This window comes from Borostomias antarcticus (assembly GCF_949987555.1).
Source record: "Borostomias antarcticus genome assembly, chromosome: 11".
NCBI classification, from domain to species: domain Eukaryota; kingdom Metazoa; phylum Chordata; class Actinopteri; order Stomiiformes; family Stomiidae; genus Borostomias; species Borostomias antarcticus.
Window position 1 is genome coordinate 1,788,210 of NC_140244.1, and position 12,154 is coordinate 1,800,363.

The 12,154-nt window shown below is 47.1% G+C and overlaps 1 protein-coding gene across 1 annotated transcript in view; it reads left to right on the forward strand.

Moving 5' to 3' along the window:
- rhobtb3 (Rho related BTB domain containing 3) overlaps positions 1-12,154 on the forward strand; it is a gene marked incomplete at its 5' end in the record, with an annotated part of 31,354 nt that overhangs the window by 13,095 nt on the left and 6,105 nt on the right. The window contains 4 exons of the mRNA XM_084445706.1: positions 1,164-1,359; positions 2,133-2,326; positions 9,660-9,769; positions 11,673-11,782. Of these exons, the coding sequence (XP_084301832.1) occupies positions 1,164-1,359; positions 2,133-2,326; positions 9,660-9,769; positions 11,673-11,782 (610 nt within the window). The remainder of the gene's footprint in view (positions 1-1,163; positions 1,360-2,132; positions 2,327-9,659; positions 9,770-11,672; positions 11,783-12,154) is intronic.

Sequence of the window (12,154 nt, forward strand, 5' to 3'; positions counted from 1 at the left end):
TAGCAAGCGGATGTGTAATAATTCTGGGCCATATATGGGCCGGAACTAAGCCACAAGGGGCCAGATCTGGCCTGTATATGGCCCAGATCCGCTTGCTATCTGGGGTGGGATTACATGTTGCCTCATCATCAAGCTCAGATAAACGTTGGCTCACCATTAGCACACTGTTTAGTTCCTTTACTTAATATTCATGTGCAGAAATAGCAAATGAAGAACTAAATATAGCTGTTTTGCCACTTGGGTGCTCTGACTGATGAATTTTGGCATATTGATTGATGACTTAAAGCACTGGCAGAGGAGTGGGCTGCCTTTCCCTGGTACCGGCCCAATTCTACTTATCTCCCTACCGTGTCCTTAAATATGGAGTCCATTGATTCCTGGATAGAAAGGTTTTCCTTGCCAAATGAAAAAGTGATGATGTGGTCAGAAGTGCAGTGCGGAATAAATCAAATCAAACTTTATTTGTATGGCACATTTCATACAGAGGCAACACAATGCGCTTTACAGTGAGCAAAGGGGGGGATGGACATAGATCCTACCCCTACATTTTAGGATTGCTTATGGATTAAGCATAAATAGGATTATAATACAACGCATTACATTCCTTCACATGCTTACAAAGCTGCTCTGTGTTAAAAAAAACGCATGGCGTTTCTTCATCCCTCGTTACCGCGCCGAACTCGCCGGTGTGTCTGGTGACCCGATCCCCGGCGTGTGTTCGCGCCCTTTGACCTATGGCTCCGTTTCAACCCCCTTTCCATTCCCCATCATGCATTTCTGTCCCAACCTCGTCTACATCTACACTATCTCTCTTTCTTCTCTGTCTCACACCAGAGATAATTATTCAAAGTAGCACCTGTAACCCATGTTAAGGGCTGGCCCAGGGTGGGATTCGAACCCATGCTCTCCCGCTTGTGAGACGGATGGCCGACAGTTGCGCCAATAGGGGGCGTCCCTCTTGGAGGGACTGTCAGCGCTCCTTTGAGGAGGAGTGAGTAGCCAACCACTCGCTGCTACTACCTGGGACTCACAAGGACACTGTCACTCGGTTCCACATCAACAGTTCCACGTGTGCATCCGTTTCCTCTCTACTGATCTCGTCTTTCTTTCGTCTTCTCCTTTTTTCCCTTCCTCCCTTCTTTCTCCGCTTCCCTCCCCGTCAGCCCGTCTTCCCCCCATCCGGGTGGAGGAGTCCAGCTTCTCTCAGGACCTGCAGTGGCTGCTGGAGCGGGGCGTCCAGTTCGCAGACGTGGCCTTCTACGCCGGGGATTCTGGGAAGGAGCTGGGGTGGGCGCACGCCGCCGTTCTGTGCGCCGTCAGCCCGTACTTCAGACAGCTGCTGCTGGGACCCAAGGCCAGGTGAGGCTAATGCAGCTAGGCTAATGTAGCTAGGCTAATGCAGCTAGGCTAATGTAGCTAGGTTAATGTAGCTAGGCTAATGCAACTAGGCTAATGTAGCTAGGCTAATGCAGCTAGGCTAATGTAGCTAGGTTAATGTAGCTAGGTTAATGCAGCTAGGCTAATGTAGCTAGGTTAATGTAGCTAGGTTAATGTAGCTAGGTTAATTCAGCTAGGCTAATGCAGCTAGGTTAATGCAGCTAGGCTAATGTAGCTAGGCTAATGTAGCTAGGTTAATGTAGCTAGGCTAATGCAACTAGGCTAATGTAGCTAGGCTAATGCAGCTAGGCTAATGTAGCTAGGTTAATGTAGCTAGGTTAATGCAGCTAGGCTAATGTAGCTAGGTTAATTCAGCTAGGCTAATGCAGCTAGGTTAATGCAGCTAGGCTAATGTAGCTAGGCTAATGCAGCTAGGCTAATGTAGCTAGGTTAATGTAGCTAGGTTAATGCAGCTAGGCTAATGTAGCTAGGTTAATGTAGCTAGGTTAATTCAGCTAGGCTAATGCAGCTAGGTTAATGCAGCTAGGCTAATGTAGCTAGGCTAATGCAGCTAGGCTAATGTAGCTAGCGTGTAATGTTACATCACAGTGGCGTGTACACAACTGAGCACGCAACAGCACGATACACACATTACAGTTGAACTAGGCTATTTAGGCGTAGCAGTTATTTAAGCCTATGAATGACATTGTTCATCAAAAGAGGATAATAGTGAATTTGATTGGCGGCCTCCCCAGGGAGAGGCCCACCTCTCGGTGCGTCTGTCGAGAGAGAGACGGGCCGCCCCACTCGCTGCTCTCCACCTGGGACGGCGGCATCGACGACATGCCCCGGCCAGACGGGCACCTGGCCGGACGCCTATCACGCCTGGTGGTGAAGGACCCGCTCCTCTGCCTGTGCCTGTGGGAGACCCTCATGTTCCTATACAGAGGTAAACTCTCGTCGACGTTCTCGGCTGGATTTGAAACGGTTTGACAGAGGTCAGAATGACAGTCGTTTGGGATTCTGTAAAACTCGACTTGATTTATTGCTTAGCGGCAGGTTCTGTGGACGGGATTGGCACGACTGAAAGCTCACATAAAACTTGACAGAAAACCAACAGTATTTTGTTGAGGTTTGATTCATTTGAGGTTGAGGTGTGGCGCGCCAAAGTTCAGTTGTGAGTGACTATGGCCCCCAACGTGCTGGCGTTCTTGGATGTTCTCTCTGCAGTACTGTAGGTGTGACGGACATCATTTCGCTCTGCGTTGTGTTTTCTGCGTCACTCGTTCGTTTGACTCACGTTAAGTGACTAACTCGACTTTAGTCTTCCGGTATGCTGAAAGTAGAGATAGACACAAAGTTGGCTAGGCAAGGTGCAAGGCATTGATTGATCACACTGCACACACATAGATACACACACATTTGCACATGACCTAAATATAGGACACTCCACACACAGTATACACACACACACGGTACACACACTCATGTACACATTACACACATTCACTCACTGTGTATTACTGACTGCACAATTTTTTTTATATATTGTTCTTTTTCTTAGCTTATCCTTTTTTTGCACTACAATTTTGCACTCGCTCTTTGCACTGTCCTGCCTTTGCCCTGTCCTGTCTTTGCACTGTCCTGTCTCGTCCCTGCACCCTGTCCAATGTTGTCTCCATGTTATGCACCACGACCAAAAGCAAATTCCTCGTAGAAAATTCCCAACTGAAAAACTGGCAATAAAACAAATTCTGATTCTGATGAAATCAGACTATGGTACGTTAGCAGTATATTCATTTCTGAACAAGGGAATAGCTTAATTGACTTGAAATTTGGTATATGTAACTATGACTTTTTGACTCTTCTGTTAATGTCTTTGAAAGCTAATTTCTGTATGACTTGGTAGCCAGCGTTGACTGCAGCGTTATGTAATTTCACCACATGGGCTAAGCAGCATTAAGTCCCATTACATCACTGAATGGTAAATGGACAACACTTATATAGCGCTTTTCCACCTTAGCGGCACTCAAAGCGCTTTACAATGACCTCTCATTCACCCATTCACACACACACTCACACACCAATGGCGGTAGCTGCCATGCAAGGTGCTAACCTGCTCATTGGGAGCAATTTGGGGTTAGGTGTCTTGCTCAAGGACACTTCGACATGTGGACAGTCGGAGCTGGGATTCGAACCGCTGACCCTTCGATCACTGAACGACCCGTTGAACGACCAACTGAGCTACAGCCGCCCCCGCACTGAATAAGATCCGAGCTGTGACTTTGAGCACTTCCTCCTTATATGTGAAATCGATGTGCGTGTATATTTATCATCCATGATCAATTTCCCATTTATAACAGTTCATAAACCATTTTATTTCTAGTCGGTTATCTGCAAGGCGTTTTAAAGGCTTATTATTTAGGGTAGTTAACATGAAGTGTTGCCATGACATCTGCAGCTATGAGTCTATTTCAAATCTACAGCTCTGAATGTATTTCAGATGTACAGTTCTGAATGTATCTCCGATGTACAGTTCTGAATGTATCTCAGATGTACAGTTCTGAATGTATTTCAGATGCACAGTTCTGAATGTATTTCAGATGCACAGTTCTGAATGTATTCCAGATGTACAGTTCTGAATGTATTTCAGATGTACAGTCCTGAATGTATCTCAGAAGTACAGTTCTGAATGTATCTCAGATGTACAGTTCTGAATGTATTTCAGATGTAGTTTTGAATGTATCTCAGATGTACAGTTCTGAATGTATTTCAGATGTACAGTTCTGAATGTATTTCAGATCTACAGTTCTGAATGTATTTCAGATGTACAGTTCTGAATGTATTTCAGATGCACAGTTCTGAATGTATTTCAGATGTACAGTTCTGAATGTATCTCAGATGTACAGTTCTGAATGTATTTAAGATGTACAGTTCTGAATATATCTCAGATGTACAGTTCTGAATGTATCTCTGATGTCCAGCTAGCGGTCAGCGGTGGTCCTGCTGGGTTTGACTGGGGTGCTAGTGTGTGGTGGTAGATCATCATTACTGGGAGTGTTCGAAGCTCGGCTCCCAACAAGCTCTGATTCACGGCCGCCTCTTCTACACGCATATGAGAAGCAACACTGACTGCACATGCCTTTTACCAGGCCCCAGAGCAGTCTGATTATCCCAAAGGCCATGAGGATGTGTGTGTGTGTGTGTGTGAGTGAGTGAAAGAGAGAGAGAGAGAGAGAGAGAGAGTCTGAAATGGGAGGAGGAAATGATGTGTGTGTGTACAGTATGTTTGTGTGTGTGTGTGTGTGTGTGTGTGTTTGTGTGTGTGTGTGTGTGTGTGTGAGTGTGTGTGTGTGTTCACTGGTCATTAGATTAGAGGGGCAGGGAAGAAGGCATAGGGTCTGTGTATTTGTGTGTGTAGTTTCTTGAGTGATAGTGTGTTGGGGATGGGAGGGGCAGGGCGGAAAACATTTACTGTGTGTGTGTGTGTGTGTGTGTGTGTGTGTGTGTGTGTGTGCGTGCGCACGCGAGTGACAGAGAGAAATAGAGATGGGTGAGAGGAGGGATGGAGAGTATTTGCTCTATAATCTCTATAAGCAACTAGGGAGAAGGATTTGAGCAGTCAGTAGTGTGTGTGGGTGTGTATGTGTGTGTGTGTGCGCATGAGTGTGAGTGTGTGTGTGAGTGTGTGTGTGTGAGTGTGTGTGTGTGTGTGTGCAGGAGTGTGTGTGTTAGAGAGAAAGAGAGAGGAAAGGCTGAGAGGGAGTGTAAAGAGCCAGAGGAGAGAAAGGTGGTGCTTTCCTGTGTGAGATCAGAGAGAGAGAGAGAGAGAGAGAGGGGAGGGGTAGAGAGAGAGAGAGAGAGAAGGGGTAGAGAGAGAGAGAGAGAGAGAGAGAGAGAGGAGGGGTAGAGAGAGGGGGGTAGAGAGAGAGAGAGGACGGGTAAAGAGAGACAGAGAGAGAGAGATGAGGGGTAGAGAGACAGAGGAGTAGTAGAGAGAGAGAGAGAGAGAGAGAGAGAGAGGAGGGGTAGAGAGAGAGAGGAGGGGTAGAGAGACAGAGGAGTAGTAGAGAGAGAGAGAGAGAGAGATGAGGGGTAGAGAGAGAGAGAGAGAGAGAGAGAGATGAGGGGTAGAGAGAGACAGAGACGTAGAGAGAGAGAGAGATGAGGGGTAGAGAGAGAGAGAGGAGGGGTAGAGAGAGAGAGAGAGAGAGAGAGAGAGGAGGGGTAGAGAGAGAGAGAGCGAGAGAGAGGAAGGGTAGAGAGAGAGAGAGAGAGGAGGGGTAGAGAGAGAGAGAGAGAGAGAGGAGGGGTAGAGAGAGAGGAGGGGTAGAGAGAGAGGAGGGGTAGAGAGAGAGAGAGAGGAGGGGTAGAGAGAGAGAGGAGGGGTAGAGAGACAGAGGAGTAGTAGAGAGAGAGAGAGAGAGAGAGGAGGGGTAGAGAGAGAGAGAGAGAGATAGAGGAGGGGTAGAGAGAGAGGAGGGGTAGAGAGAGAGAGAGAGGAGGGGTAGAGAGAGAGGAGGGGTAGAGAGAGAGAGAGAGGAGGGGTAGAGAGAGAGAGAGAGAGAGGGGAGGGGTAGAGAGAGAGAGAGAGAGAGGAGGGGTAGAGAGACAGGAGTAGTAGAGAGAGAGAGAGAAAGGAGGGGTAGAGAGAGAGAGAGAGAGGAGGGGTAGAGAGAGAGAGGAGGGGTAGAGAGACAGGAGTAGTAGTGAGAGAGAGAGAGGAGGGGTAGAGAGAGAGAGAGAGGAGGGGTAGAGAGAGAGGAGGGGTAGAGAGAGAGAGAGAGGAGGGGTAGAGAGAGAGAGGAGGGGTAGAGAGACAGGAGTAGTAGTGAGAGAGAGAGAGAGGAGGGGTAGAGAGAGAGAGAGAGGAGGGGTAGAGAGAGAGGAGGGGTAGAGAGAGAGAGAGAGAGGAGGGGTAGAGAGACAGGAGTAGTAGAGAGAGAGAGAGAGGAGGAGGGGTAGAGAGAGAGAGAGAGGAGGGGTAGAGAGAGAGGAGGGGTAGAGAGAGAGAGAGAGAGGAGGGGTAGAGAGAGAGAGAGAGGAGGGGTAGAGAGAGAGGAGGGGTAGAGAGAGAGAGAGAGAGAGGAGGGGTAGAGAGAGAGAGAGAGAGAGAGAGAGGAGTAGAGAGAGAGAGAGAGAGAGGAGGGGTAGAGAGAGAGAGAGAGAGAGAGGAGGGGTAGAGAGAGAGAGAGAGAGAGAGAGGAGGGGTAGAGAGAGAGAGAGAGAGAGGAGGGGTAGAGAGAGAGAGGAGTAGTAGAGAGAGAGAGAGAGAGAGGAGGGGTAGAGAGAGAGAGAGAGAGGAGGGGTAGAGAGAGAGAGAGAGGAGGGGTAGAGAGAGAGAGAGGAGGGGTAGAGAGAGAGAGAGAGAGGAGGGGTAAAGAGAGAGAGAGAGAGAGAGAGAGGAGGGGTAGAGAGAGAGAGAGAGAGGAGGGGTAGAGAGAGAGAGAGAGAGGAGGGGTAGAGAGAGAGAGAGAGAGAGAGAGAGAGGGGAGGGGTAGAGAGAGAGAGAGAGAGGAGGGGTAGAGAGAGAGAGAGAGAGAGAGAGAGAGAGGAGGGGTAGAGAGAGAGAGAGAGAGAGAGAGAGAGAGGAGGGGTAGAGAGAGAGGAGGGGTAGAGAGAGAGAGAGAGAGAGAGAGGAGGGGTAGAGAGAGAGAGAGAGAGGAGGGGTAGAGAGAGAGAGAGAGAGAGAGAGAGAGAGGAGGGGTAGAGAGAGAGGAGGGGTAGAGAGAGAGAGAGAGAGAGAGAGGAGGGGTAGAGAGAGAGAGAGGAGGGGTAGAGAGAGAGAGAGAGGAGGGGTAGAGAGAGAGAGAGAGGAGTAGTAGAGAGAGAGAGAGAGAGAGGAGAGGTAGAGAGAGAGCAGGTAGAGGTGTTTGTGTGGGTGTGCTAGCCCCGGGGTGTGTGTGTGTGGAATCCCTGATATGGTGCGTGAGCTGTGTAGAATATGAATGTGGGATGGGACTTAAGATCAGCCCCAGTGTGTGTGTGTGTGTGTGTGTGTGCGTCCCGCACATGTAGTACCAGAGCCCACCACCAGAGGGGCGCTGCCACAGTTCATTTTACCATCGCCAATTACGTTTTGCTTTGTACATTAAAAAAGTACGCTCTAGTCTACTCAGTACGCAGTCTACTTTCTAAATCCACAGAGATCAGAGCTGGAGGATTTTAGTAGCTCTTTCAGTTCTTTATAAATTGATATTGCACAGTACACAAAGGGATGTGCCTGGATTTGTTATTTGCACTCAGCGGTAGTATCATAAACTAACATAATATTGGTATTTTGTCCTTGTAGTGTTGCCGTACCCCAGCAGTAGCCTTCCCTGTATGGAGTGGTGAGGTCTAATGTCACTTTGTAGGCTGAAAAGTTAGCATTTCCGCCATTTGGTGTGTAGTCCAAAATGAATGGGATTTGCAGATAAGGTCTGTGTTTAACAGAGACTCCCAGAATAGAGTATGTTTTGTTCTAAAAGTTAAAATATGTAATTAAAGATGTGTTTTGTGAATTTTGAAGCTTCTAGTTCTGAGGTGGATGTTGCTAGTGATATACTAAACATTTTTGAAACTGGTAACAGTTTCCATTTTGTAAATGTGTGTATCTTTATTTATTTGTTGCACATTTTGTAAATCTGAGTGTGGGTCTGTGAGTGTGTGTGTGTGTGTGTGTGTGCAGACGCTCATTGTAGTACCTCTTTGATGTGATGTTGATGCTTTGCGACTGACTCATCATTGTATACTACACATGTTGCATAACTGAGTTAGTCACGGAGATGTGTGTGTGTGTGTGTGTGCATGCACATTTATGATTTTGGTGTGTGTGGACATGTATGATGTGTACTGTACATGTGAACGTGCCGTTGTGTGTGCGTTCGAGAACATTGGACCTGCATTTGAGATGAACTAGAGTCAATGTAATTTTATAGCACAAAGACTGTGTTCAGATTTTATTAACTACTTAATTACTTAATTAATTAGTGTACTAGGTTAATTAAATTTCACCTACTACACAATGAGAGCCTATCTGCCAGTTAACCTTGAACTAGTATAGAATGTATTGAAGAGTGAGGCTCCAGCCTGCTTCAGTGATCAGTGTATTGAGAGGATTCAATAACCAAAGGGAAGAACAGCCCAGAAATGACCAAGATTCAAACCCTGGTGTGTGTGTTTGCGTGTTCATAACGTGTTGTTATAGAGCCAGCAGTCTCACAAGCTGTGCCCTGGTCTCGTACTGTACCTCACTCATGGATTTAACCACCCATGTATTTTAGCAGCTTTTTTCCCCTCAACAGATGCGTTTCATAACACGTAAAGCCGCGTCTTTGACGTCACGACTAATCCCTTACAGACTGAGGTGGGAATATATTCCTAATCCCTCTACCATCTGAAATAGCTCCATTATTTGATTATTAACTGAGTTCATCTTATACACTTTGGTTGACATTGACTGCATCTCGATGAGTCACATGCATTGAGTCTGGGTTTCTGCATCTGTCTCCATAATCCAACATTGTGACGCTGAGGTTATATGAGTATTTTTCTGTCTGAGTAAATATGTTAGCGTTACCGTATTAGCATCTGAACACAATATGATATGGTATAAGAGTGTTTCTGCTTGTGTCTGTGACCAGTCTATATGGATATGATATAGATCCAGTACCCTGTATATCCAAATGTTTCTCTACCTGTGAATTGAATTGTAGTACTATAACCTGGTATAGTGGTACAGTATACATCCAGCATTGTGTTACCAGTGTCTATATGACATTATGGTACTGTATATACCAGTATTGATCTTTCCAGTGTTATATAACCCAGTACTATTGGTATATACCAGTATTTATCTTTCCAGTGTTTATATAACCAAGTATATATTGGTATATACCAGTGTTGTGTTTATAAAACCCAGTATATATTGGTATATACCAGTGGTGTGTTTATAAAACCCAGTATATATTGGTATATACCAGTGTTGTGTTTATATAACCCAGTATATATTGGTATATACCAGTGTTGTGTTTCTATAACCCAGTATATATTGGTATATACCAGTGTTGTGTTTCTATAACCCAGTATATATTGGTATATACCAGTGTTGTGTTTCTATAACCCAGTATATATTGGTATATACCAGTGTTGTGTTTATAAAACCCAGTATATATTGGTATATACCAGTGTTGTGTTTCTATAACCCAGTATATATTGGTATATACCAGTGTTGATCTTTCCAGTGCTTATATGACCCAGTCCTATAGTGTCGGTGTGCGTGTGCTCCTGGTGTGACACAGGGGCGTGGGAGTGGGAGCACCTGCAGGAGGCCATCGCGGAGAAGCTGAAGAACTCTCTGGCCGTGGCTCAGCTCATGGACCGCATCCGCTCCTTCCTCGGGCCGGACAAGGTGAGCCAGACGCAGGCCCCGCCCCTCCCTCCCTCCCTAACTCCCTCCCTTCGCGATCGCTGATCTGACATGACTCAGATGGGCCGCAGCCGAGGCGACGGGCACAGGCCGTCACCGACCCCGATCGCGTTCGATTTGAGAGACGAACGGGAAAAAGAACGAACGATTTTAGTTACGCGCCGAATGGATTTAAATGTTTCGCACTTCTCAGAGATTTGGCGGCGCCGTCGCAAACGCACATAATCGCCCAAGAGCTTGTTCTTAAGCCGCGCCGCTGTGGCTCCCCCCAGATCTACGACAGAGAACGGCGATGGCGGCTCTGCCTCCGGAGGTAGAGCGGGTCGTCCGACGACCACGGGGTCGGCGGTTCAATTCCCATCTCCTCCCGTTCCGCTCGAAGTGTCCTTGAGCAAGACACCGAACCGTAATTGCTCCCGATGCTGGCTAGCCGCCATTGGTGTGTGAACGCGTGCGAGCGGGTGAACGAGAGGCCGTTGTAAATCGCTTCGCCCGTTAAGGTAGAAAAGTTATATAAGTGCAGTCAAGTCCATTGCCGTTCACAAGCTAGAGATTCAGCGGTGTGGGCAGTTTTCAACTCAACATACCAACTGTGTTAGACCACACTGGACTGGTCTGTTGGTGACAGACCGAATGCATCTTGCACGGGCGCGTTTGTTTTGACTGAACGGGTTCGCCCTGAGGCGGTGTGGAGAGGAGCTGACACAGAGAGACAGGTTGGCCACCTCAACATGATGTGACTTGACAACTCCACATCTGGTCACCAGAGTCAGGTTTCATGCACACACAGTATTGATACAAGATGTCTGAATTGAGTAAATGAAGTGGATTTCGGAAAACAGCTGGTATTTCGTCAACATTGAAGCAACATACGGGGAGCTTTTTATGTAGAAAAATCTGCTTATGCTACGTGATGACACATTATTCAAGCTAGAACACACGCAAACACGCACGCAAACACACTCACACCACCCCTGCTTCCTACAGCAGTTACAGTATATATTCCTCAAGTCCTGTCTACCTACAGTATGTATGGGATGTAATTACGGAATGCATTTAATGAAACAATAAATGATGGTGAGACAGACTTTGGATCGTAGCCTGGATGTCAGTCTGTTTTAGCGTTAGCCGGCGTTATTGAGGCGGTGTTGGCGCCCCGGTGTGTTGGGCTGTTTGCTCTCCCTCAGGGGGGTTGAGAGAACACAGGGAGAATAATACTAGTGAATAATAATACTCAGGGATAATAATACTAGTGAATATCTGACTGGGCCGGAATCCTCAGACCAAACCTTCGCTTATCTCACTCCTTGTGTGTGTGTGTGTCTGTGTGTCTCTGTGTGTGTGTGTGTCTGTGTGTCTCTGTGTGTGTGTGTGTCTGTGTGTGTGTGTGTGTGTCTGTGTGTGTCTCTCTGTGTGTGTGTGTCTCTCTCTTTGTGTGTGTCTGTGTGTGTGTGTGTGTGTGTGTCTGTGTGTGTGTGTGTCTCTGTCTCTGTCTGTGTGTTTGTGTGTCTCTGTGTCTGTGTGTGTCTCTGTCTGTGTGTGTGTGTGTCTGTGTGTCTGTGTGTGTGTGTGTCTCTGTCTGTGTGTGTGTGTGTGTGTGTGTCTCTGTCTGTGTGTGTGTGTGTGTGTCTCTGTCTGTGTGTGTGTGTGTCTCTGTGTGTGTGTGTGTGTGTGCGTGTGTGTGTGTGTGTCTCTGTGTGTGTCTCTGTCTGTGTGTGTCTCTGTCTCTGTGTGTGTGTGTGTGTGTGTGTGTCTGTGTGTCTCTGTGTGTGTGGGTGTGTGTGTGTGTGTCTCTGTCTGTGTGTGTCTCTGTCTCTGTGTGTGTGTGTGTGTGTGTGTCTCTGTGTGTGTGTGTGTGTGTGTGTGTGTGTGTGTGTGTACGCAGGGCACCAGGGACACTCCCAACTCCCGCGCCGCCCAGCTGGGACCCCAGTCTCTAGTTAACCTCTTTAACTCGCCGCTCTACTCTGACGTCATCTTCATGGTGCAAGGCAAGTGAGCTTCCCCTCTGACACGCCAAGGTCAGCTCCCCTGACCCCTGACCCCTGACGTGACGCTTGCTTCAGTCTGAGCCATGGAGAGGCAGGCCAACTCATTACCACACCCAGGAGAAGACACCATGAAGACAGGATGCTTTGCATAAGAGAGATTGGGTGTAATATATATTATACTGTATTGGGTGTAATATACAGTATACTGTATTGGGTGTAATATACATTATACTGTATTGGGTGTAATATACAGTATACTGTATTGGGTGTAATATACAGTATACTGTATTGGGTGTAATATACATTATACTGTATTGGGTATAATATACAGTATACTGTATTGGGTGTAATATACATTATACTGTATTGGGTGTAA